The 23,892-nt window shown below is 49.7% G+C and overlaps 1 protein-coding gene across 2 annotated transcripts in view; it reads right to left on the minus strand.

Annotated features, from left to right (window-relative positions):
• The window catches only part of Ccn4 (cellular communication network factor 4), a 29,953-nt gene extending 7,264 nt beyond the window's left edge, over window positions 1–22,689 (minus strand). The window contains exons 1-3 of one of the 2 annotated variants that reach the window (XM_041672447.1): window positions 22,472–22,689; window positions 7,518–7,797; window positions 270–530 (exon numbers count right to left, since the gene is read on the minus strand). In XM_041672447.1, coding sequence (XP_041528381.1) covers window positions 270–530; window positions 7,518–7,797; window positions 22,472–22,540 — 610 coding nt within the window. In that variant the 5' untranslated portion in view covers window positions 22,541–22,689. The remainder of the gene's footprint in view (window positions 1–269; window positions 531–7,517; window positions 7,798–22,471) is intronic. The other variant, XM_041672448.1, reaches the window with a different exon arrangement.
• Window positions 22,690–23,892: the final 1,203 nt, after the last annotated feature.

Below are 23,892 nucleotides of genomic sequence, written 5' to 3' on the forward strand. Positions count from 1 at the left end.
CTAGGCTACTTTAGTAAGATGAGAGAGGACAGCACACACCACACCAGGCTTTTATGCTGGGAGCAGCTTGCAAGACAGGCAGTAAAGATGATGTCATTTGCATTTTACAGATGGAGAATTTGGATCCCAGACAGCACATCCCGAAGGCTCTATAACTGGTGAGTTGTGGAGTGGGTAATGGCCTGGAAGCTTGATTTATTAAAAGAAAACCAGGACTCTAGGGGGTTCTGTGGTATGCAGAGACTCTGCTCGTCCTTGCCCACACTTACCAAAGGCTCTGGTATCCAGAAGTGCTGTCTGGCGTGGTCTCCTTGCGTCATCGTCACATACCCATTGCTCACAGCACTGGCCAGGCACCCTCACATGCCGGGGTTGTCGGCACCAGAGGCGCGGGGGCCTGGGGCTGAGGCACAGCGGTGTGCAGCCCACTGTGCCGTCAATGCACGTGCAGTTATACCTGCAGTTGGGCTGGAAGGACTCGCCATTGGTGTAACGCACGCCATCCAGGACGCAGCCCACACCGACCACCTCTGCAAACACAGGTGGTGGACATGTCAGGCCAGGAGGGGTGGGGTCTGTGCCAAGATGTTTCTGTGCAATTTTCCCTCTGCCTAGGATGCCGTGCCAAGAAATCACTCGTGTGAGGAAGGAGGGGCTGTCCCACATATCAGGTGGCTGCACCCCAAGGGCAAAGATGGGGACACGTGAAGAGACGGTACCCAGCAAGGAGAAAGGGTACAGTGAAGGTCTTAGCTACTGAAGAGTCTGTTGGATGTCGGATGGGAGAGCCCAGCTCCATAGTGCAAGAGCTCAGGCATTTTTTTTTTTTTTTTTTTTGCCCTACACTGTCCCCAGCACTAGGCCTAGTACTGATGAATGCCCGTCCAAGGGAGGAAGGCATACACATGAAACCAGAACCTAGATGCAAACTGGACTGCCTTCATCAGTACTGACTGTGGAGTATGGCAGGAGCTGAGGACCCAATCCTGAACAGAATGAGGATGGGATGGTCTTTGAAGATTTATGAGGTGGGAAGAGGGACCAATGGTCATCTGGAGTGTCTGTTGATAATGACAGCCACTCATAATCAGTGTTGAGGGATAATGTAACAAGGAGGGAGTAATGGGTATAAACATGGCTGTAGACTGAGACAAGTGAACCAGGAAGATTCACGGACCTGAGAGGGCTTTCTGTTTGTTTTCCACAGAGACCAGAATGAGAGAGAGGCAGACCAGGCATTGATGTCAATCTTCCAGGTAGGGAGGGCATCTACTATAGCTAACTGATGAGGTAACAGGCCTTGGGGGAGGGAAGCAGGAAAGGAGAAAGAAAAGAAAAGGGTGTGTTGGAGGCAATGAGACTAGATCCATCTTCCTCCTGTCTCAACGGAAGATCCAGAACTGTTAGTGTCTAGATCTCTTCCTGGAGCATAGTAGATGTTCAATAAGTAATTGAATGAATGAGAAAATCTTGTGGTAATGAGTAGACAATTGGCTGGAGAAAGCCACAAGACAGCCCTGGATGGCACCTCGATGACACAGGCAGAGGATGGTGGCTTCTCAGACCAAAGCAAAGAAAAAGCTCACCATCCAGACACATTTTCAAGAAGAGCTGCAAAGCCCCCCCCCCCCAGGGGTCAAAGAAGACTTCCAATGCTCTGTACTGAGGCCCAGAAAGTGAGCTCTTCCCTCCTCTCCGGAGGAGTTGGGACTGGGGCAGGCTGGCTCCAGAGTCTTCCATTAGACATGAGATATGCCTGGTGGAGTTGGCTATAGAAACCGGCCTTGCATGGCTTAGGGAATGCTGAGCCAGATTCTACCCTTGGTGCTGTGTGCTCCTTGGGAATAGCATCTGGAACAATCCATAGAGGGTCCTGGGACATCAGGAATGCCCACAGGAAAGAGGCAGTTAGGAGTCTGCTGTTTGCAGGAACTCTGTCCTGTCTGCTGGATTGGTGGGGGTGGTGGCTGATCATAAGGATCAGGACATCTGGTAGGTGCAAACACTGTCAGAACCAGGGTCTCTGTTTTGGGTTTCACAGCGTATTTTGTTTTGTAAGGAAACCCATTGTCCCTTCCACTGTTATGTATAGCGAAAATAGTCTCAGTAGGGTGACATCAGAGTGCAAGCTGGCCCATAAGGCACAGTTTCAGGGTGTGTGCCTCTCGCTGTTGTTGTCTTTTCCCGAACATCCAGGAAGCAGGTTCTGGCATGCATCGACACCAGCTCCTGGCCCATGATCTCACTCAGGTCTCCCGATAACGACTTCATCAGGAGAGCTTTGTCTACTGCATTAGGGACAGGAGAGGCCGGGGAGAAGGAGGGATTCATGTGCTCAAATGACGTGAGTGATGGAGCAAGTGAATGACAGAGAGGAGACGCTAAACCCACAGCCTTCTTCCTTCTACCTGACATCAGAAAAGGAGGGAGATGAGGGGAGAGGAAGAAAGAAGTTCAGGCCCAGGAGGAGGAACAGGATGCAAGGAGGCCCCTGAGCCTCAATCACCACACCACATCCTCAAACTCCCGAAAGATGTGTTTGTACATATGTGTACATGTGAGTGTGTAGTCAAATGTATGCTTGTGTGTGTACATCTTTGTGCATGCTAGTTTATATATGTGCATGTGTGTATGTGTGTGAGTCTCTCATCTGTGTGTGTTTGTGTGTGAGTCTCTTGTCTCTCTGTGTGTATGTGTGTAAGTCTCTCATCTGTGTGTGTGTATGCGTATGTGTGTGTATGTGTATGAGTCTCTTGTCTGTGTGTGTGTATGTGTGTGAGTCTCTCCTCTTTCTGTGTGTATGCTTATGTGTGTGTATGTGTGTGAGTCTCTCGTCTGTGTGTGTGTGTGTGAGTTTCTCATCTCTGTGTGTGTGTATGCATATGTGTGTGTATGCATATGTGTGTGTGTGTGTGTGTGTGTGTGTGTGTGTGTGTGTGTGTGAGTCTCTCATCTGTGTGTGTATAGGTGGGAAGGAGACTAAAGCTTATGCTCTGTTCCTATGTGTAAAGATGTCAGTTCGGGGCTCTGGAGTCGCCTGCAAAGCAATCCTATCAGCTCAAAGGAACTCACAGAAAAACCTTTGAAAATGCTGATATCCAGGCCACATAACATGAGACAGCCTGAGATGCTGGAACATTGCCTTCCTCAGACTCGATATTCTTCCAGGAGTGTCCAGTGTGCAGTGAAAGTCAAGTACTATTGTGCTCAGAACATGCTATATCTGTAGACTTGCTAACGGGGACACACGGACAGCTGATAGACCTGTCCCACATAGAGCAAAGGGAGATCAGGGTATATGATGATCACGAATTATCCACAGCAGAGGTGTGACCCCCTCTTCGGGCTCATACAGCCTTTGTACCTTATCCCAGGGAACTGGTTTTGGGTGAGGGGAAACAGCCAGCTCCTTTCTAACCTCTCTTAAATGTTCAGGTGAAATATGGCCAGCCTTCTCATAGCTAAAGGACTTGCAACAGTGAAGCTACCATGCTCCTTTCCTGGGACTCTCAAGCCCTCATCATCTCTGGCCTTGTGAGAGTAGAAACAAGGTTGGAGTCCTACAACCTCACCTGCATATTGTCTTAAGTTAGTGGGCTGATGGGTGGATAGAGGCACACATGTGTCAGGGCCCCTAACCTCCACTAGACACCTACTGTATCTAAGCTTGTGACAGCCTGTCCCCATGGATCTCACTCTTCCTCACATTGTCCTTTCTAAGGACACTGAAGTTTAAGAGATTCAGGAGCTTGTCTAACATTGCAGGAGTGCTTAGTGGTAGCATTGGGATTCCAGCTCAGGTTGTCTAGCCCCAAGGACCATGCTGAGTTTTCCCTTCCCTCCGTTAGCAATGCAAGGTTGGGTGGTCCTGTAGTAAGACCTTCCCCTTACCAAGGATAAGAGTGGGTAGGGCTGAGCTGTTATTCAGAGTGCAAGTGAAAGCCACAGACACCATTCTCCCATTTCTCCTTCCCTTGATGTATCGAAGTTCCTCAGGTGTGTGGCCCAAGGTGGGGAGCGGCAAGAGGCAGAACAGGGATCGAAACCTCAAGTCCATCCGCCTGTAAACACCATGTTCTCTTCCAACGACCTTTTTGCCCCGGTGCCTGTCCCAGCTGCATTAGGGCAGTGTTTGGGCAACCAAAATAGTGGAGCTTTCTGAAGTCAAGGGCACTGTGCCCATCACCGTGTTTATATTGGCCTAGACACAGTTTTAAAAGTTTCCTTGAATGTAGTTCTAGGGTTTACCAATAACACACAAGCCTAGATTCCTTCTGACAGCTGAGCAGTCTAGGCAAGACTAGAGTCACTGTTCTGCCTGGCCTCAGGGCCCAGGAGGGTGACCACTAACAGCCAAAGCTGGCGTTTGCTGGCATGCCGACGTCTCTTCTGAGCTCCCTGGGTCCTGTGTGGGGCAGCATTTTGATGACTTGTTTTGCACTTGCCTTGTCTTGGCCTTAATTCTCTGCAAATCTCCAGATGGCTTTAGCCTGTCCTGGAGATTTGCATGACCATGTGCTGACGGACTGTCTGCTCGGGAGGCGCTCTTTTCCCCGCTGCCACTCTGTGCTTTCACGCTCTGTCTTGCTTCTTGTATTTGGGCCTCATGAATTCTGACATTACGTCATATTTATGGGGAAATGCTTGTGGGACACCAGTGAATTGTATGTATATGTGTTTACAGATGCAAGATGTGTGCATATGTGTGTGTGCGTGCGCACATGCATACGTGTGTGTGTGTGTGTGTGTGTGTATAGCATGCACCTGATGTGTGTCTGTGAGAGTGCTTGTGCTGAGGCTCATGGGTGAGAATGTTGGGATGAAAGAGTTAAGAGCTGGAGTTGGACATGACAGGGCTCTGTGGAGGCTTCCTTTACACACTTAACAATGGGCTGGAGCATTTCGAGTCCCCGTAACGCCTGGTTAACTGTATTTATTTCAATGTCTGTAAACCCACATGGCCAGGGAAGTGATAGGAAATGGATAAACCTTTTGAATCCTTCCTTAAATCAAGGCGTTTGTGTATTTTTTCTTAAATTAATGGAAAGGAACTGTATCAAGGTTCCTGGTGGCAGGGAGCTAAGGAACTGTCGTGGTTGGGAGTGGGACCTGCAATTGGAAGCTGTGAGGGAGGGGTGGGGGTGGGTGGTAAGCAGGGAAGACAATCTCTGGGTCCATGAGACAATGTCTATAAGGGGGCAAGATCCCATTATGCCTTTGGAGATTAGTATAATCACGGTGAACTGAATTACCTTTCAAATGACCTTAGGGATAGCTGCTAGCCAGGAGAGAAATTATTAGCTACTCCCATAGGCCTGGTCTCATGGGTGATTCCAGCACAGGGAGACTTGCTAAGTCTCCCTGCGTTATGAAAAAAGGTAGATGACTATTTAATGCTGGTCTTGAGAACTAGCAAGCAGAGATCACCTGGAACTCAAGGGTTTATTTAAACCGGCCTGGGCTGGTGTGCAGGAAACACATCTTTAATTAATGCATTGGGTGATTATGTGCAGGCTATGGCACAAGTCTTCTTTGAACAGTTTAGTGGCATTAACAAAAAAATCTCCAGAAAGTGGAGAAACACAGGAGAGATGGGGGGAAGCAAGGCATTGAGAAGCCAAAGGTGTAAATGTAAATGAATGGAGACAAGACAAGAAAGAAAAAGCCACAAAGTTCCTCAGCAGCCCCACTTCACACCCCTGGCCACTGTTCCCAGAATACAGCAGAACTCTCTCATGCCAGCACAGAGATCTTCCACAGATACCAGTGACCTGAGGGAGGCACTGCTGAAGATCTTCCCTGACTCTGAGCAAAAGCTGAAGATCAACCAGACCCTGGTAGTTCATCCATACATGAAGGACCTGAATGCCCTTTCTGCCCTGGTACTGGACTGACTGCTGGGCTGCTGATGGGGACCAGAGAGAGCTGCCTACTGTGGAGTACCATAGTGGAAAGAAACCTTCCAGAGTGCACAGTGCTGCTCTGTGTATGAAAAGGAAAGGATGTGTTTTATGTATACAAATGTCTGGATTTTCAAAGCCAGCTTTTTCTATATATAAATTATGCTGCTATTACAGATTTAACATTTTCTGTAAAAGAAAAGTACATTTTCTGCCTGTTCAGAACTGTTTAATAGCAGTCACTCTTGAGTGTATTTACAACTTTATGTTTTTAAAACTATTTTTCTTAAAGCTGAAGAAAAATGGACAAATGAATATGGTTGGCCTTTCTAAATAAAATTAAAAAATAAAAGAGGAAAAAAAAAAGAAAAGAGCCACAAAGGAACCAGGAGGCTCAGGTAGGGTTTACTGACGTGGGTCATGTGCACAGTCCTCATCAACAACCCGCACAGGAATCTAAAGTGTTGGGGAGAATGAGGGGCTGCACTTTCTATGAACAGAGAGTGGGGAAGGGGTAGATGATATGGAGGAGTCCTGATTCAATACTTCTGGAAGAGGGCTTCCTGTATGAATGAGACTTTGAGGAACCTTTCCTGTCTCAGGCTATTGTTCATCATCATGCTGGTCTGCGCCATTTGGCAAGCGATGCTCAGAGAATTCAGACTAAGAACACTGGAGTCCAGAGTGAAGCAGGAGGTGATAAAGTCTCAGAAACACTGTCTCTATGAACAGTAGCAGGAACAGGGGACACAGAATGGACCACATGAAAAATAAACAACAGTCTTCCTTCAAACACAAGGATACTATACAGACCAAAATCAAAGAAAAACAAAGGCAGGTAGGAACAGTAGGAAGAGCAAAAGGCACTATGAGAAGGGGGAAGTCAAACACGTACACTGCTTAGGTTCCAGGGAACAGAGAGCGTAATAAATAGTCATGATTATATAGCCAAAAATCAGAAGAAGGACATTTGGAAGATAACAAAGGTATCTGACAGCATCAGGAGCTTAGCCATTAACTATCATGTAGGGATATTAATAAATGATCCAAAATTAGTATAGCAAACCAATTAAGATCTAGCAGAAGACATTGCTATGTCGCAATGGCTATTAAAATAAAGGGCTAGCAACTTAAAAGTAATGGTAGTAACTGGGAAAGCATGGCTCCCAGGAAACAGGGACTGCAGGCTGCCAGCTTTCATTATTCCATGGCCACTGGCTTTTTAAAGCATATTACTAAGCATTTTAATTTAAAGGATCATTAAAATATCTGTAGTATGGCAGTGATTCAGTGTCATCAGAGAGGCCATTGGGCATCTATTGCAGAGTCCTATCTACAGAGGGAACAGAACCAGGCTTGAGTATTTCTTGGCAGAACTCCCTTCCTTGGGGTAAATGCTTCTAATACGGAAGAGAGCAAGACACAATGAGATCTTAGGGAGAAGAATAACACCGTCATTGGTCTCTCCCCAGGATGATCCTCCTGTGCCTTCTAAATGTGGACAGGGTTGGAGCATTCTTCCTACCAAGCTAAACCTGACCAGATGAGCGGCTGTGGGTGCTCGTGGGCCAGAGCTGGGGCGAGGGGCAGTCGGAAGGTATGGAGGCTCTCACTTACGTGCACACACTCCTATTGCGTACCTCGGCCAGTCCCCACTGTAATCGCAGTAGAGGCCCCGGTGCGGGTCACAGATGGCAGCCTCTGTGCAGTTGTCCCCGAGCTGCTGGGCACATATCTTACAGCATTCACAGCCATCTGTGATAAGGCTGACACCCAGTGGGCAGCGAGGTGGAGACTGTGGGCATTCACAGGGCCACTTGCAGAACTCGGGGCGTGTAGTTGTGACCTCCGGTGGCACTGGAGTGAAAGCCATGGTTGTGGGGGTCGGAGAGATGACCTGTGGAGGAAGGGGAGAGATGGAAAGAGGTTGTTGAGTCCAAGGTTCCCAAGCCCAAATGACTGCAGTTGACTTTCCATCTTCATTATGTTTAGGTTCTTTCACAATTGGCTTCCATACGATCAATAGACAAACATCTATTTCTTTCAATAAAACCAGTAAGATTAAGGGGTTCAAAGTTTAGAGAGGCCAAAACAATTCCCAGCCTGTAAAGTGCTGGGGCCTGGTAGCCACCTCAGCCCACGGTGATTCCTTCTTTCCTTGGTGTCTCAATAGCCCCAGCAGTATGTGTGGTGGCACTGAGTTCCAAGAGAGGGAGCCCAGGATTTAGGCAGTGCAGACATGCTGATAAGTTTTGCTGCAGGGGAGTTGCCCACAACTCACAGCTATTGCTTCCTGCTGTAGCCCCAAGTTCTTCCTCCACTGAATCTTCTGAGCCTGGTAGAGTCAGATGGTGCTCCTGGGTGTGTCCGTCTGTCCGTCTGTGTGTGTGTGTTTGTGTGTATGTGTCGGTGTTCATGCATGACTGCATGCATGGGTGTGCACATGCCTTTGTGTGTAGTAGGCCTGCATGTATGTTGATGTATGTGTGTGTGCATGTGTGTTGGTGTGTGTGCATGCATGGGTACGCACATGCCTTTGCGTGTAGTATATCTGCATATATGTTGATGTGTGTGTGTGTGTGTGTGTGTGTGTGCCAGAGGAACTTCTTCAGCTGTTTTCTTCGGGTGTTGCACACCTTGACTTTTGAGATAGGGTATCTCATTGTTCTGGCACTTGCTGATTTAGCTAGGGTGGCTGAAATCAACCTTAGGGTTCTGCCTGTCCCCATCTCCCCCAGTGCTGGGATTACACCACACCTGGCTTTTCACAGGGGTTCTACGGATGGAAATCAGATCTTCCTAGTGTTTGCTGAGCTCTTTACTGACTGAGATATCTCTCCAGTCCCAACATGGCTCCTCACTGAGTTCAAGTTCAGAAGACTAGCTCTTCACTGTAGTTGACACATAAGCCTTAGTAACCAGGGCCACCTAGATGCAGCCACAGATTTACAGCCTCAGCTCATTGCAGCTCTGTCTTCCCTGGCTTTTAGGAGAGACAGCTGGGCTCTGTGACTCAAGCAAAACAGATGGAAAAAAGGTCTTTTTTCATTCAAAACAAACTCTTTATTTCTTCTGCCTGAACTTCTTTTCAGCAGCTGCATACCATCCTATCCCCCAGCCTACAAGTTTATGTGGCAAACAGAAGAACAGGACATCTGGGAAGGAAAACTAAGATCCCAGTGCATCTTGTCCTGGATAACAGGCAGGTGGAAGGACCCTGGTGTCCAAGCATAAGATGCTCGCACCTCTGTAATCCAGTCACCTGCCCACCCAGGACCCATCTGGGTTCCTTGACGTGCACTGAAAGAGACTGAAGCCTGAAGGGTGGAAGAGAATCAGCTGCACTCTGCAGTTATTTCCGGGCTCTTTCAGCCATTCATCACATGTGTGGTGAGCTAGCATGTAGCATGTTTCTATGTTTTAGACACTTGAAGATTTAGTAGGCCCTTTACTTTTTCGAAGTTCATGCAGGAGTTATGGATCATAATGTAAGACTATGGTTGCTGTGAAGAGTACAGAGAAGCTGTCTGGAACTTGGGACAGGAACAGTTCTTGCTAAAGAGGACCAGAGATAAGCTGTTGTGTTAGTCCGACCGGCAGGTTCTGAATGCGGCAGCACATCACAAGTGCATACAGACTGATGCAAAGGAAAGAAAACACCGCAGGCCAGCAAGGCAACTATAGTGGACCTGTAGCAACTGTAACCTTGATTTAAGGCATCTGGGTAGGGAAGAGAGGAAGGCCTTATCAGACTTAATGAGAACCACTGGGCAGTGCCTGGGCAGGCAAAACTAACTTTGGGCCAAGTCTTGGCTCTTGGTGCCATCTAGTGGTGATAAGGCTTCCCGCTACCCCAAGCAAGAAGCACACTGCCATCCCTCTGCCCCCAGGTTACTCCAGGATTATCTGGGGTGTAAGACTACAGGCCAGAAGTTAGTTCGGACTCCCACTGATCCACCCTCCGTGACATACAGGGACACACAGATGACTGGTAGGGGACTTCTGCCCCTGAAGATAGACAGTTCAGACAGAAACGCACACCAGCTCTTTGGCTAATGAATCCACTCATTGTTACTGAACATCTACAGTGTGCTGTGCTCTGTGATGGGTTTAGTGGAAGCAGCATTGCATAGAGTCCCTCTCTTCCCTAACACATACCCAGTGCTGATACGAGGATGATAATTGCAACAAGGTGATCACGCTACAGTGACATCATTCACTCATTCTTCCTGTTTGTTGACTCAGCACAACTCTAGCTTTTACTTTATACTGGGTACCAGGCTAGGTGCTGAAGTGTGTGTGTGTGTGTGTGTGTGTGTGTGTGTGTGTGTGTGTGAGCAAACAGGCATAGCTGACTTCAGGAGTAGAGAGAAAGAACGTGGAAGTGTACAAGGTGGGGCCAACTTCTCCAAGGAGTGCCAAGGCTCTAGAAATCATGAAACCATGATGGAAGAGTAAAAATGGACCCAGTGGAAAGAAGGGGGCAGGGGACTGAGTCCTGAGTTGGTGGCATGCAGTGTCCTGAGCTCAGCAGTGTGTGTGTCAGTCAGCGTGGGTGTGAAGAGGCAAAGGCTGATTGGCTGCTGATGCCCACTGAGTACGCTGGCCAAGAATAGTCCTGAAGGCCTCACTCACTAAGAGATTTTAGCAGGAGATGCTTGGGGCAGATGTGGGCTTGGAGCAAAACACACTGAGCCTTTGTGCCAGGCCTTTGCTTGTCATCATTCCCGTGGCATGAGGAATCTATCTGAGGCTCAGTCTGCTCCTCTGAAGTGGCATTCTTATCCCTGAGGGAACAACTTTATGCTATAGCCCCCAGCTGTTCAGCCTGTTCCCTGAGAGCCACCTTCCTGAGGACACTTGGGACCAGCATCGAATGGGCTCTCTGCTACTCAGACTACCTCATTTTCCCCATGACAACAGGCATATCATTTGTATTTTATAGTTCAATGAGATAACTAGAACACCTAGTTATCTCAGAACAGGGATTAGAACTCATGTCTGCTGGATTTAGTAACTTTCCCACTATTGTGCACGAAGGGAGAATTTCTTGATGGAAGAAACTAGCTGAAAGACATTCTGGATAGTGTCTGGGGAGGCAACCTTGGAGCTGGTGCAATGTCTTAGTCAATAAATCTGATGACCTGAGCTCAACCCGTGGAGTCCAGGTATGAAAGACAGACATGGTGGCATTCATCTGTGATCCCAGAACTTTTATAGTGAGATGGCTGGTGAAGAGAGAAGGATTTCCCTGAAGCCTGTGGACCAGCTAGCCCCAAATGTGTAGAAAGAAAGAGACTACTTTCTGTCTTAGCAAGATGGAAGGAGGGGACCGACTTCTGAAATCTGTCTTTTGGCCTGCACACATGTACACTCTGATGCTAAATAAAAACGAATAAACAATTAAAAAAACTAAATAGCTGGCAATTATGGGGGCAAAGATCAGGCCCCACAGAGCTGGGCACACAGTAGGTATTAATATGCCCGTGCCAGCAGAAAAGATGAACTAATGTACATTTCCCTGCCATTCCCCTGTTTTATGGTGAATAAACACACACACAGACACACACACACACATACACACATCTTTGAGGTTTCTACAGCTAATATCGATGGGGTGCTCCTTGTAGCATTGTTACACACACTAGCTCACAAACTGCCTAACATATTAAAAAGGGGGGCTGCTGATTTTCCTCAGAGTGGTGAGGAGCTGGGCCCTCAGAGAACCTTGGTGACCTGAAAATTGATCTGTAGAAGGTCACCTAGGGAGTAAGGGATGGGACCAAGCTGCTCTATGCCCAAAGCTCTAGAAAAAATGCTTTATATTATTATTATTTTTGTGTGTGTCTATATGTGTGTATGCCACATGTGTGCAGGTGCCCATGGAGACAAGAAGAGGGTATCTGATCCCCTGGAGCTAGAGTCATAGGGGATTGTAAACTGGTGGACATGGATTCTGGGAACCAAACTCTGGTCCTCTGGAAGAGGAACAAGTGCACATAACTTCAGAGCTGGCTCTCCGGCCTTTTCCCTGAAGGTTTTAAGCAATTAACTCAACTGCTCATGTAATAAACCCAGCACGAGGACTGTGGTGGCCAAAGAGAGCAGGACTTGATGAGCCTTGTACTCAGAATGCAATCAGCAAGCCCATTGCTGTCCTGTGGAAGCAACAGGCATGCAGGCAAGCTCAATAACTTGCAAAGCTTAGTCTCACATGGTCTGGGAGTATGGCCGTAGGTGAGGTGGGAGGAAGGGGAGAATCTCCTGGTGAACCCCCCCCCAAAAAAAAGAAGCAGCCACTTGTGCTCTTTAAGCTGCCATAGGATCCCCCAGTGGCACCCTCCTTTTGGGGGATATCCCAGTGGCACCCTCCTTTTGGGGGATATTGCCCTGGACCCATAAGACCATTTTCCCACACTCTTAATTTTCTTGGGATTCTGCCCCTGCTTTTCTTTTCTTTTCTTTTCTTTTTTTTTTTTTTTTTTTTTGGTTTTTCGAGACAGGGTTTCTCTGTGGTTTTGGAGCCTGTCCTGGAACTAGCTCTTGTAGACCAGGCTGGTCTCGAACTCACAGAGAACCGCCCGGCTCATGCCCCTGCTTTTCTGAGCATTAACTCTGTGCTCTCCCCAGAGATCTGGCTCTCATCCTCTTACAGCTCACAGGGCCAAGGTGCCTACTCTGAAAGTAGGCAGGTTGATCTGTGCAGACACAATGTTACTTGCACCCTGTGTTACTCTTAAGGAAGAAAGAGAAAATAAATCAGCAAGTAAGGAGAATGCTGGCTAAGAAGAGACAGGAATAAATAAAATATAAAAAAAAAGGCTTGGTCTTTCCAAGCTGAAGTTGTTCACATAAAACTTCTTTTACAATGTGCTTCTGGCACCAGACCCTGAAGATGCTACCGTGTTAATGGGAAGACAAGGACAAAGTGGCATGCCCAAGATGCCGCCCAGACCGAATGCACAGTACATGCTCAGTCATAGCTGGCCTACCCAGCTCCACGGCTGCTGGCCTGCCTGCCCTCTCCTCTCTGAGACCCTCTCCACTGCCTGCTCAGGGGTCTTTAGCAGGAGCAAAGCCCAACGGAACTAATTTCCTGGACTTTCTTGCCCACCAAAAAGAATCACTTTGATAGCCAGAGTCAACTGACAACCCATTACTGCCCCCAGAAACCCAAACATAGGCCACTGGAGAGGAGGCTGTGCAGGAAGGCAGCTCTGGCTAGTTCAGAATGCAGCCACCACCAACACAGACGCCCTGTTCCCAGTTGAATTTTCTGGATTCTTTTAGACAGGCCTACAGCCTGAGTTGGCCCGTAGTCCTTGTGATTCTTAAGAGGGTAGGAACAATGATTTGAGAATAATGGGTGGGGGCTAGGGACAGGGCAGAGCTTTGGGTCACCTTCCTTCTTTAGCATTTGGTTCTTGTGACGCCTAAACCTTGTGCACAGTATAAAGTGCCTCAGAGGGCCCTACACAGAGCCATCAGACACAGCTGGGGGACATACATCATTATTTTACCTTTCAGGACAAAACACGGTGAAGCAATGGCTAGAACTTCATTATAGCCCTTGAGAGTTTGTTAAAGTGCCTGAAAATAGCTTCGTGGCAATGTCCCTAATCACACACTTCTGGACAAAGGGGATAATTGGTAGGCAGGGTGAAATCTCTGCCGTCATACTTACAGGAATGCCTAAGCTGACTGGAGTTGAGAAGGAAAATCCAGCACCGTGGGAAAGCCTGCATGCGCATTTTTGATGCGCTGTTTACAGGTGAGCAGTGAGTAAGGGCAGGGCAGCATGGTCTCTCATTCTAGATGGAGCCAGAAGCAAAGTCCATCCTCTTGGCGGCACACAATGGGATTGCTTCATTGTTTTACGAAGGTGCCCATTAGAGACATGGGATCAGAAAACGCAATCCTGTCTAGGTGGAAAGGACCCTACAGGAGACCCAGTGATGTCTGTCTTCTCCTTTCTTAGGGCATGAGTGGTCCGATGGTAAGACGACACAGAGAAACGAGGGGACCTCACGTGCTAACCTCCCATCCTCGCCACTGCCAGGGTGGGGCACTGGAGGCTGTCATCCCGTCTGAACTCTCCTCCTTATTTGTAAAAAGGTGGTAGTGGCAGGGCCCTTCATCCGTCCTGATGAGGAGTTTCAGCCCCATCTCCAACAAAAGAAACAAAGGCTCAGAGAGCTGAAGGAACTCAGTTGAGGTCTCACTGCCCGTGAGTCATGTCTGACCCTAGTGTCTCCCCAGAGTATGCACTTGTCTTTGCTAGCTGGCCCCTGATGGAACATCTAGGCATAGCATTCCAAAGGTTTCGCCTGGCCTCTCCAGCCTCTCCTGCTGTTCTGTGAGCATTGCCCAAGTGTGCCCCTGGAACCTGTGGGTACTCAGAAGGCTTCCCCTTGCTGTGCAAATGGATGTGCAATTTGTCATTGCACCATACCCTCATCCATCTAGGTTCATTCATTTGTTCTTTCCCACGACACTTATGCACTAAGTCGCTACTGAGTGCCTGGAACCCGAAGGGACAAAGCGTGGACCACTGCAGTATTGTAACCCAACAGGGATAATCCTTGGTTCCAAAGGGCACCAGAAGAGGAGAGAATGGCTACATCCATTCATCCCGCAAGGGGAAACCTCCCACATGCCCACAGGTTCCAGGGCTTACTTGGGCAATGCTCAGGGAATAGCAGGACAGGATGGAGAGCCTGGCTGAAGCCTTTGCAATGCTGTGCCTAAATGCTCCACCAGAGGTCAGTGTGGAGGCAGGAATGGTAGCGCACACCTCTAAAGACCTCTAAGTGACGGGGTTATGGGGAGCATTGTCTCCCTGCCTAGAAGCAGTTTCTGAAAAAAGAGTCTTTGGAGGAGGTGGGCGATAGGGTGGGCCTGGGCCCAGGCTGTGGCATGTCCTACAGGAACCTGTGGGTCTCACTGCCTTGTTGTATTTCTGGTTTTTTGAATGGTGCTACTTTTCCAGAGCCTTGTGGGAGCTTCAGGACATCTAGTCACTTAGACTACTGTGTGGGAGGATCTTGGTCCAAGCCTTGAGGCCCGAGCCAGGCATGAGTGGCAGGTCCTTCCCCCTCACAACACAGCCTTGGACCCCCAGGTTGCACATTCAAGAGGGTTTTCAGGGAAGAAAGTCGCCCCAAGTCTTTATGCCAGCTGGCTAGGGATCAGGACATGGAACGCGAAAGACTTTGTAATCTTCTTCCCATCCATTTTACACACTGCATTTTGGGAGGCCTCTGGCAGAACAGGGCAGTTGTGTGTGGAGAGGATAAAGGGAGCACGAGATAAAGATGTTTGCAAACTTACAGTACTCATTCATTCATTCTTCAAATGTACAGAGGCAAGGCATGGTGAACAGTATTGTAAACCTAGCCCTTGAGAGGCAGAGATAGAAGGACTGTGAGTTCTAGGCTGGCCTGGAATGTATATCAGTACTCAATCTCAAAAGCAAAGGACAGAGTACTTAGAAGCTCTATTAACCTCCAGGTACAATGATACATGCCCACTCTTCTTCCTTCTGAGGAGACAAATGTGTGCAAAGGACCAAAGGAGGAGTGAAAGCAGCCACAGCCTGGCTACGGCCACCTCAGGGCTTCTAGGAAGAGGTGGTTTCTTTTGGGAGTTTTAAGAAAAATCACAATGAAACTGGGCAGTTGATGGAGGAAGGTCATTGGCTAATAAAGGAACTGCCTTGGCCCATTTTATTGGTTAGAACATAGGTAGGTGGAGTAAACAGAACAGAATGCTGGGAGGAAGAGGAAGTGAGCTCAGACTCCACAGCTCTCCTCTTGGGAGCAGACGCCTCAGAGAGATGCCATGCTCCCCGCTCCCAGGAAGATGCACGTGATGAAGCTCCGACCCAGGATGGATGTAGGCTAGAATTTTCCCGTTAAGACCGGTGCTACACAGATGATAAGAAATGGGCTAGTCCAGGTGCGAGAGTTAGCCTAGAAGAGGCTAGATAGAAATGGGCCAAGCAGTGTTTAAATGAATACAGTTTGTGTGTTGTTATTTCAGGGAATAAGCTAGCCAAGCAGGCGGCTGGGGTGCTGGGAACGCAGCCCTGCCACTCTTATTTCAACAGGCAGTGATGGTGCACACTCAGGAGGCAGAGACAGGCAGATCTCAGAGTTCAAGACTCTTGATTTGGTAGCAAGTCTGGAAGCCACTAATTGTTGCTTGGCCTCTTAGCTACTGGGTCGGGTCCTCTTTCAACATTCCTTGTCCCTCCCCAGCAAGCCACCTCCACTTTAGAAAGGTCCTTGGTCACCCCTTCCTGTCCATCCTCTTCATGTGCAATCTGCCTAGCCCCAACTAGGACTGGCCTGGCTTTATGAGTCACTGTGAACTTGGCCCTGAGCATCCATGCTGTGCTGGAATAGTCACTGACAGACCATTAGGAGTCATGCCAGACCAGGAAGGAACCTAGAATTAGCTACGCCTGTGGAAGACTCAGCACGTGCAAAGGCTTAAGGAGCTCACGTGTCTTGAGAATTAAGAGGTGTTTAGCTTCGTAGGAGTACAGGGTCTGAGCAGAGGAGAGGTCTTCCATGGGGTGAGGCCAGTGCCGTTTCAGTTGGGTGATGTGATTCCCTTCCCCCGTGACAAGGATAAGATTTATTGGGTTGTCTGTAGCTTTACTTGGAGATGCGAGGAAGCACTCCTGGAGGTGTCCCAAGTAGGTACCACTTGTGGCATGGAGGGACAAGGCTGGGATGGAAGAACAACCAGAATATGTATACAGAATGGAGAATTGGGGAAATGACTTGGGAAATAGTTTTTAAAATGAACAAGGTAAACCAGGTGGTGGTGGTGGTGGTGCACTCCTTTAATCTCAGTACTCAGGAGGCAGAGGCAGGTGGATCTCTGTGAGTTCAAGGCCAGCCTGGTCTACAGAGCAAGTTTCAGAACAAGTTACAAAGTTACAAAGAAACCCCTGTCTCAAAAAAAAAAAAAATTGAACAAGGCAGCCATGAAGAATGAGTCTGAAAAACATCTATGGGCGGAAAGAACTGGTTAAGGGCCCTGCTATGCCCACCAAGATGGTGGGACCCCCCCCCCCCCCCCGCACACAAGGTTAGGTTGGGCTAGCTGTGGTCAGGACAACAGGGAACAGCTGTAGATTTACGAAGAACACAGGGATTGGAGAAACAGCCCTGGGACCTGGAGAGAGGAACATGCCCATTAACTCCAACTAGGGACACTTTGGTTTTGGCAGCAAGATTAGCAATTCTCTGCAGGAAGGCAGCAATACCCCCACCCTACCCCTGCCTAATACCAACTGTGAAGATTAGCCAGTACAAGTCCTGCAATTTGTTTGGTGGTCACTCGACCCCAGAAATGAACACGTGGATTCCAGGCAGCTTCCGCAGGAAGCAAGTTGAAGAGTCAAGTTCAACCTCTCCTCGCTTCCAAGATGAGAAAATGAACATAGGGAGGGGAGTGATATGCATAGCGTCGTACGGCAATTGTGCTAAAGACAAGGTTCAGGTTTAGCTTTCTTAAATATTCCTCTATCCTGCGAGCCTCCTCAGACCTCTCCAGCCCTGGCGAAGCTCACAGTCCACTTTCCTTCTGTTCATTCATAGACTGGAGGCAGAGTCCCTAGAGGAGCCCTTAGATCTTGGTTCCTGTCCTCCCACTCCCTGCCCCCAGCAGAAGGGCAACAGCACAGACCTCGCCTGGACTTGCCTCCAGATCCCAGCCTAGTGGGCGGGCCAAGATCAAATCGCATCCCTGGAATGTCCATTATCCCTTTCAGAGGCCCAGTTTCTCCCTCTTCTACCTTCTTCCTCCCTCCAGGCCTCTTCTCCTTTTCGTGTATGGAAAAGAGGAGGAGGAGGAGGAGGAAGCAGTGGGGAGGAAGGTAGAGGAGAGAGGATGAGGAAGGGGAGCTCTGGCCAATGAATGTCATGATGTCAGCATGTGAACACAGAATAATTTATCTCATCCTTTGTTTTAAAGTCCAAAGCAAGCTTGAGTTATCAGGAAATCGTCTTCCAGGCAGGCGTCACGTTTCCTTAAGCACCTAATGCAGACCCCATGCTGGTGTTCCTGCTTCCCAATAGAACAAGCAAGAGGATGGGCTGTGAGTCCTACAGTCAGAATGGAGGGGCTATTGCCCTGACTCAGCTTTTTGAGACACATACACCCTACAAGCGTCTTTAGTATTTCCACCACCATCATTATCACCGTGATCTCTCTCACCATCACCAGAATTACCATCAACACCTTAGTCCCCGTCCTCACCATCTTCCTGATTTCTGCTGTCACCACCATCTGTATCACCACTACCTCACCATCATCACAATACCGATATCACCACCATCGCTATGGTCACCATTACCGTCATTACCGCTATTGTCACCACCAGCAGCATTATGTCGCCCATGTCCCTCTCTTGCACAGTCCCCTGGAGTCCTCACTGACTTGGCTTTCAGGGCCAGAGATTTGGCTAACAGGCCTTAGAAAATTCCCGGCTCTGAGCCCTGGATAGCAGATACCTGTCCTGCTCTGTACATGCGTGGTAGGGTAGTGAGTCCAGTCCCCCTAGTGCCTGTACTCCTGGACTAGAGGTCTGCCTGAAGTCTGGGTCTTCACTTGCTTGGGATCCAGCATTGCTGCTGGGACAGTGGGACCGTTTGCTGAGTCTTCAGGCCTCATGTGTTTGCTCGCTACTCCTTCCCTCTATCTTCTCCACACACCCACCATCCCTGGAATCTAGTGTGAATCTTTACAGGGACAATGCTGCATCAGGGATCCTTTTCCCCAGGAAGCTCGGCTTCTAAACCTGGCTCAGAACCCTCCGAATTGACCCCTCCTCACCATACCCAGTACCCTTGTGTCCATTTGCAAACCACAGACAGACTTTTCTAGCAGTTATAGCAAAAGGAATCAGAAGCAGGTGAAACTGACTTCCATGGTATGTTTTGTTAAACCCAAAGCACAGTCTAAACATATCCAGTCAACAGGAGTCAGGGTAGGAGTTAGAACATCTGCTGCTCTGGATTGTCTCCACTGATGTGGTATCCAATGGACCACTCAGCATGGCTTTAGGGGCCCAGTGGCTGCAAAGTGCAGTGAGTGAGGGTCTGGACCACAGCACACTCTGTCTTCTCAGGGAGCAATGTTCCAATGCATTGGTCTACATGGAGACTAAAGCCCCATGTCAGAACTGAGTGGGCCATCCTTATTCTCCAGGGACTGGCAAGTGGGCCATCCATGGTTTGCTGACCAGAACAGCTCACATGCCAAAGCGTAACTCTGAGACCTTACAGTCACCCGCCCAACGCTTAGCAGCTTCTATGGCTTTGGAAGCCTAGCTGTGGCTATGAATCCTTCCTTTGCTCTCAGTGGAGCCATTTTGGGGAGACTTTTGTGGTTTGTGGGAGATAGTGGGGCACCAAGCACTCTTGGCAGCTTCCTGTTCAGTTGTCTTAGACAGAGTTGTCACTAAACCCTGTGTTGTGTGTTGTGTGGGTTTGCCAAAGGACCAGAGGTCTGTCCAGCCCAAAGATGGGGCACATGACTGTCAATGGGGTAGGGAGCCCTCCTGAGACCCATCCCTGAATAAATGCCATACGGGGTGGGGAGGAGCAGAGGGAAACTGACTGTCAGAAGCCTTCCCGCAGCTCCCTGACAAGCCTCGGGTGGGGCTGAGCCAGGCAGAGACTTAAAGGCATTGCAGGGCTCTGATCTGGAGGTAAGGGTGGGAGGAGCTGCCAACTCACACCACTGCTCTGTATATGGAGACTGTCTGTGGGTCCTGCCCAATTTCTCATTTACAGGGAAAATTTCAACACACGCCCAGGTCCCTGATATTCTGGGAACAGAGAAGAAGTTTGCATTCCCTACCCAAGCAATGAGTTCTTTCCCTTACCCCACCCCACCACCGTCTCTCTCTTACACACACACACATACACACACACACACACACACACACACACACACACACACACACAATTGTGTGAACAGCCCACACATTTGGACAGGAAGAGAGGAGAAGATTCAGCCAGTTGCAGAACCTGCATCTCAGTCTATTCATCCTGAACGACATTGCCTTGTCCCCTCCCATCCCTCATTCCAACACGTGTGTGGATGTCTCCAACCTCCAGCCACACCAACCTGCCAATTCTTCTGGGGTCTAGCCTACATGTGTTCCATTTCGGCACAAGGACGCAGAGCAGGGTAAGATTTCATTGAAGAAGACTGTTTCTAAGTTCAAATGTCATATTCATAGACTGTTAGCTGTATGGCCTTGGGTGATTTACCTAACCTCTCTGAGCTTCAGCTTTTGCATCTCCATTGGAGGATGGTTGCATTTTCTTATGACTGTGACAGGAATTTCAGAGATGCTGAGCATCAAAAGATGTTGGTGGTACCTAAGCAAGTCTTCTCTCTCCGCACAGGCATGGCACATGGGTGGGAATTACCGGGAACACAGTCCTTGGGAAGGCTCACATACTCTACCTCCTTCCTCCAAGCCGGTGGGCAGTCAACACTTGTCCAAGCGAAAGAAGAGGTAAAACAAACTGTTCCTCACCCCGAGTGTCAACAGCAACACTGCCATACGTAGCGGGCTTGGTATCTGAGCTCAGGCTGTGTCTCCTCCCTTTAAGATGGACCCCTCCCCAGCTGGCCTCCCCTTCCTTCCATGCACATCAGATAGTCTCCCTCCCAGCCCACTTCCTCGAAGTCTTCTTGGCCATTCTCACTTCCCATATACTTTTCCTTCCATATGGCCAGTGAGCATCATTCTTTCCACGGGGCTCCCTGGCCTCTTGCTGGACTTGAACTCCTTTTCTGTATTATTTCTGGAGGATGCCATGTGTGGAATTTGGCCACAAAACCAGGCACTGGCTTCTGGGCAGATCCCAGCTCTTTACTGTTAAGGGTACCGTGTCAGTGGATATGGGTTTTGAGGCCGTCCGGGAACCCCAGACCTTTGTACTAAGAGGCTTCAGATTCCCTAAAAGGATGGGGTGGGTAGCTTGGGAGCTTTTGCTGGAAGCACCCCCTGCAGACCCCAGATCCCTCCAGACCCCAGATCTCTCTGCTGAGATCCCCTGAAAAGCTCTGATTCTGTCCCCCACTGTCCGGCAGTCAGAAGAGCTCTGGCGGCAAGGGAGCAGGCCGCAGTGTGGGACTTACCCTAAGCTTCTCCTCCCGTGCCCTCACCCTGACTCTGACCAGTTCTCCATCCACACCCGGCCCTCCCAGGCCCAGCCACCTGGAGGCCCACACCCAGTCACATCCAGGCCTGAGGCAGAGGCAGGCATAGTTCCTTCCTTCCTGGGCTCCAGACTAGGAGATGTTGGGAGTACTGTGAGTGGAGACACAATGACACAGTGTCTGATCCTGGCCACTTACTCATCCTGACACTGGGCAAGTCCTGAGTCATGCCAAACCTCTGCTTCTTTCTGGCCATCCTTTGTGGACAGAGTTGGTATTATGATCGCTATTATTGTTATTGGTAGGGTTAGGTGCTGGCCCCCACAAGCACCATGCTAGAGGGTTAGAGGACTTGGGTATAAACTGGACAGGTTTATTCCATGCATGCAACACCTTAGGGTGCCTGTTACCTAGTCCCAGTCAGGTCTGAGCTTCACTGGAAATGGACTGAGCCTGTGTACACATAGGCAGGTAGCTAACCCTGACTCCAAGTCCCCTCAATGAATAGGCATGACAGCCCCCCAAAAAACCCTTGGCATAATTCCATGGCAATAGTCTTGCTTCCTTCTCCCACGGTTCTTGGCTCTCATGTGGGCCTCAGACTTAGTGCTCACCCTGCTGCCCCAGGCTGCCTCCCTTCTGCCTAGCATCCACCTCACTGCCCCTAGTAGTTTTCCCCCTTGCCCAGCCACACCCCCCCACCCCCAACCGTGCTCTGCTCCAGTAAGCTTCCTACTTTGCCACGTGTCTGCTTCCCCTGGCTCTCGAGGGTGCAGACTGCTGTTCCTCCCTCTGGACCCAGGTGGGAGAGAAGCCTCCAGAAACCTTCTGGGAATGGCAGGATAGGAACACACTCACTGAACAAACCATGGAGGGCCCCAGGAGCTCAAGGTGGCAACAAATGCAGCTTGCAACCCCCCCCCTCCCCCAGCGCTGCTGGCTTAGCTGGAATTTGCTGGAAGCAGGTAAGTTCCTTCCTAGCTTTTCCTGGGGTCTCCCAGTACCTCTCCTCTTGGGAGCGCTGATGCTCAGAGTCCTGGGGTTTTCAAACTCCCCAGGAACCCCCTCATTTTATGCTGCTCTGAAATAGGTGAATGATCCACCCCAGATCACACAGCCAGTCCAAAGTGCTGATCCCCCAACCCCCCATTTTGTTGAGTGTTACTCTATGAAAATAAAGGAAAGAAGACTGGCTCTCTCTTGAGGGGTGTTCCTTCTGCCCCCCACTCCGCCAGCTTCTTCAGATCCCAGCAGCCCTCTCCCCTCTCAGGGCACCATTCCAATCCATCTTGTCTTGACCCCCAGTCCCTTGGCCTCAGCACCAGGTGGGAAGAGATCAGGTCCCCCTCCACCAATCCTTTCCAGGCAGGACTCACCGTGGCCAGGACGCTGCCCGCCACCAGGACTGCCACAGCTGCCAGCGTCCAGGGCAGGAGCCACCTCATGCCTGGAAGTCAGCGGCACAGGCGCTACCTTTCAGCCCAGAGGATGCAGATGCCTCTCCGGGGAGCGGGGCCAGGACTGGGCTGGCCCATCAGAGCAGCGGAGAGCCTTCCTCAGCCCCCGAGGGGGGGTTATGAAAGCGACATCTGACGTCAGGCCAACAGACCAGCCCTGCATTTTCCTCTAAAAAAAACTTTTCCTGCCTCTCTCCCTCTCGCTCCTTTTCTTCCCTCTGTCCCCACCTCCAGCCCAGCTTGGCCAGCCTCCCTGCTCTGACAGCTCTTAAAGGGAAAGTTCCAGGATTGACTCCACATGGGGAGGTGAATTCTCACCCAGCATCCTCCATGTTCTCAGAGAGCCCAGGCTCTCAGGGAAGGAGGGTCCAGGCTGGAGGTGGGGATGCTGGTGACACTGTGGGGGCTTTGCAAGGGGTCTGAGTGTGGAGAGACTCCCTTCTGTCTCACTGCCCTCTTCCCATAGGCTAGCCTTTCTTCCCTGTCTCTCCCACCTCTGACTCAGCTCCACCCAGAAATGACAAGACTTTACCACTGCCATGCCTGGAGGTGTGCACTGTCAGTGGGGTCTGCACTGCTCCTCAAGGCCATGGACATTGGTGGCAGTGCCTCTCTCAGCTGGCTCTTCAGCCAGGACTCCTTAACCCATCAGCCTGCCTTCAGTGCCTTTGGGTATTTCTTCTTCTTGGTGGGATGGGGCTCCCGGCCTTGGTCCTTATCCTTTCTAGACCTAGTCAAAGAAATGTCACGTTTGCTTGCCAAAGAGAAGGGAGCAGAGAATATCCAGATCCACCCCAGGTAGTTCCAGAATCTCTGCATAGGCACTGTTCAGCCTCCTGCCTCAGTTTCTCCTCTGCACTATCCTGTTACTGCATCCCAGAGAGACCAGAGCAGACTTCAGAGGGGCGTTATGGCCAGTGTGGGTCATATCCTGGTCATTGCCAGCCAATGCCTGCCAGGGGCTCCTCTCCTTCTTGAGTACCATCCCTCTGTCCCATCCCTTACTGCTACCTGCCTGTCTCCTACAAGACTCCATTCTGTGCACTAAGCGTTCATCTCCCTTCCCTTTCCTGGCAGCTCACTAGTAGGGGATGCTGTCTGTTTGGAGCAGCAGTGACTGTACCCACAGAAATCATTTGTGATCATCACAGACATGACCCCCAAAAGGTGACTCTGATGGTTTATTGAGTCATTCACTTAGACTGGGCCTCTGACCCAATTCTAACCAGTGAGACATAAGAGGAAGTCTTAAAAGGGACCTCATTTCTTAAGAAAAGAGGATTCTCTATTCATTTGCTCTCTGGCATCCATTGTGATGGCTGGAGCTGGAGCAGCCATTT

Source organism: Microtus oregoni, unplaced genomic scaffold, assembly GCF_018167655.1.
Source record: "Microtus oregoni isolate MIOR12 unplaced genomic scaffold, Mior012 000022F_ref0000154, whole genome shotgun sequence".
In the NCBI taxonomy this organism is placed as follows: domain Eukaryota; kingdom Metazoa; phylum Chordata; class Mammalia; order Rodentia; family Cricetidae; genus Microtus; species Microtus oregoni.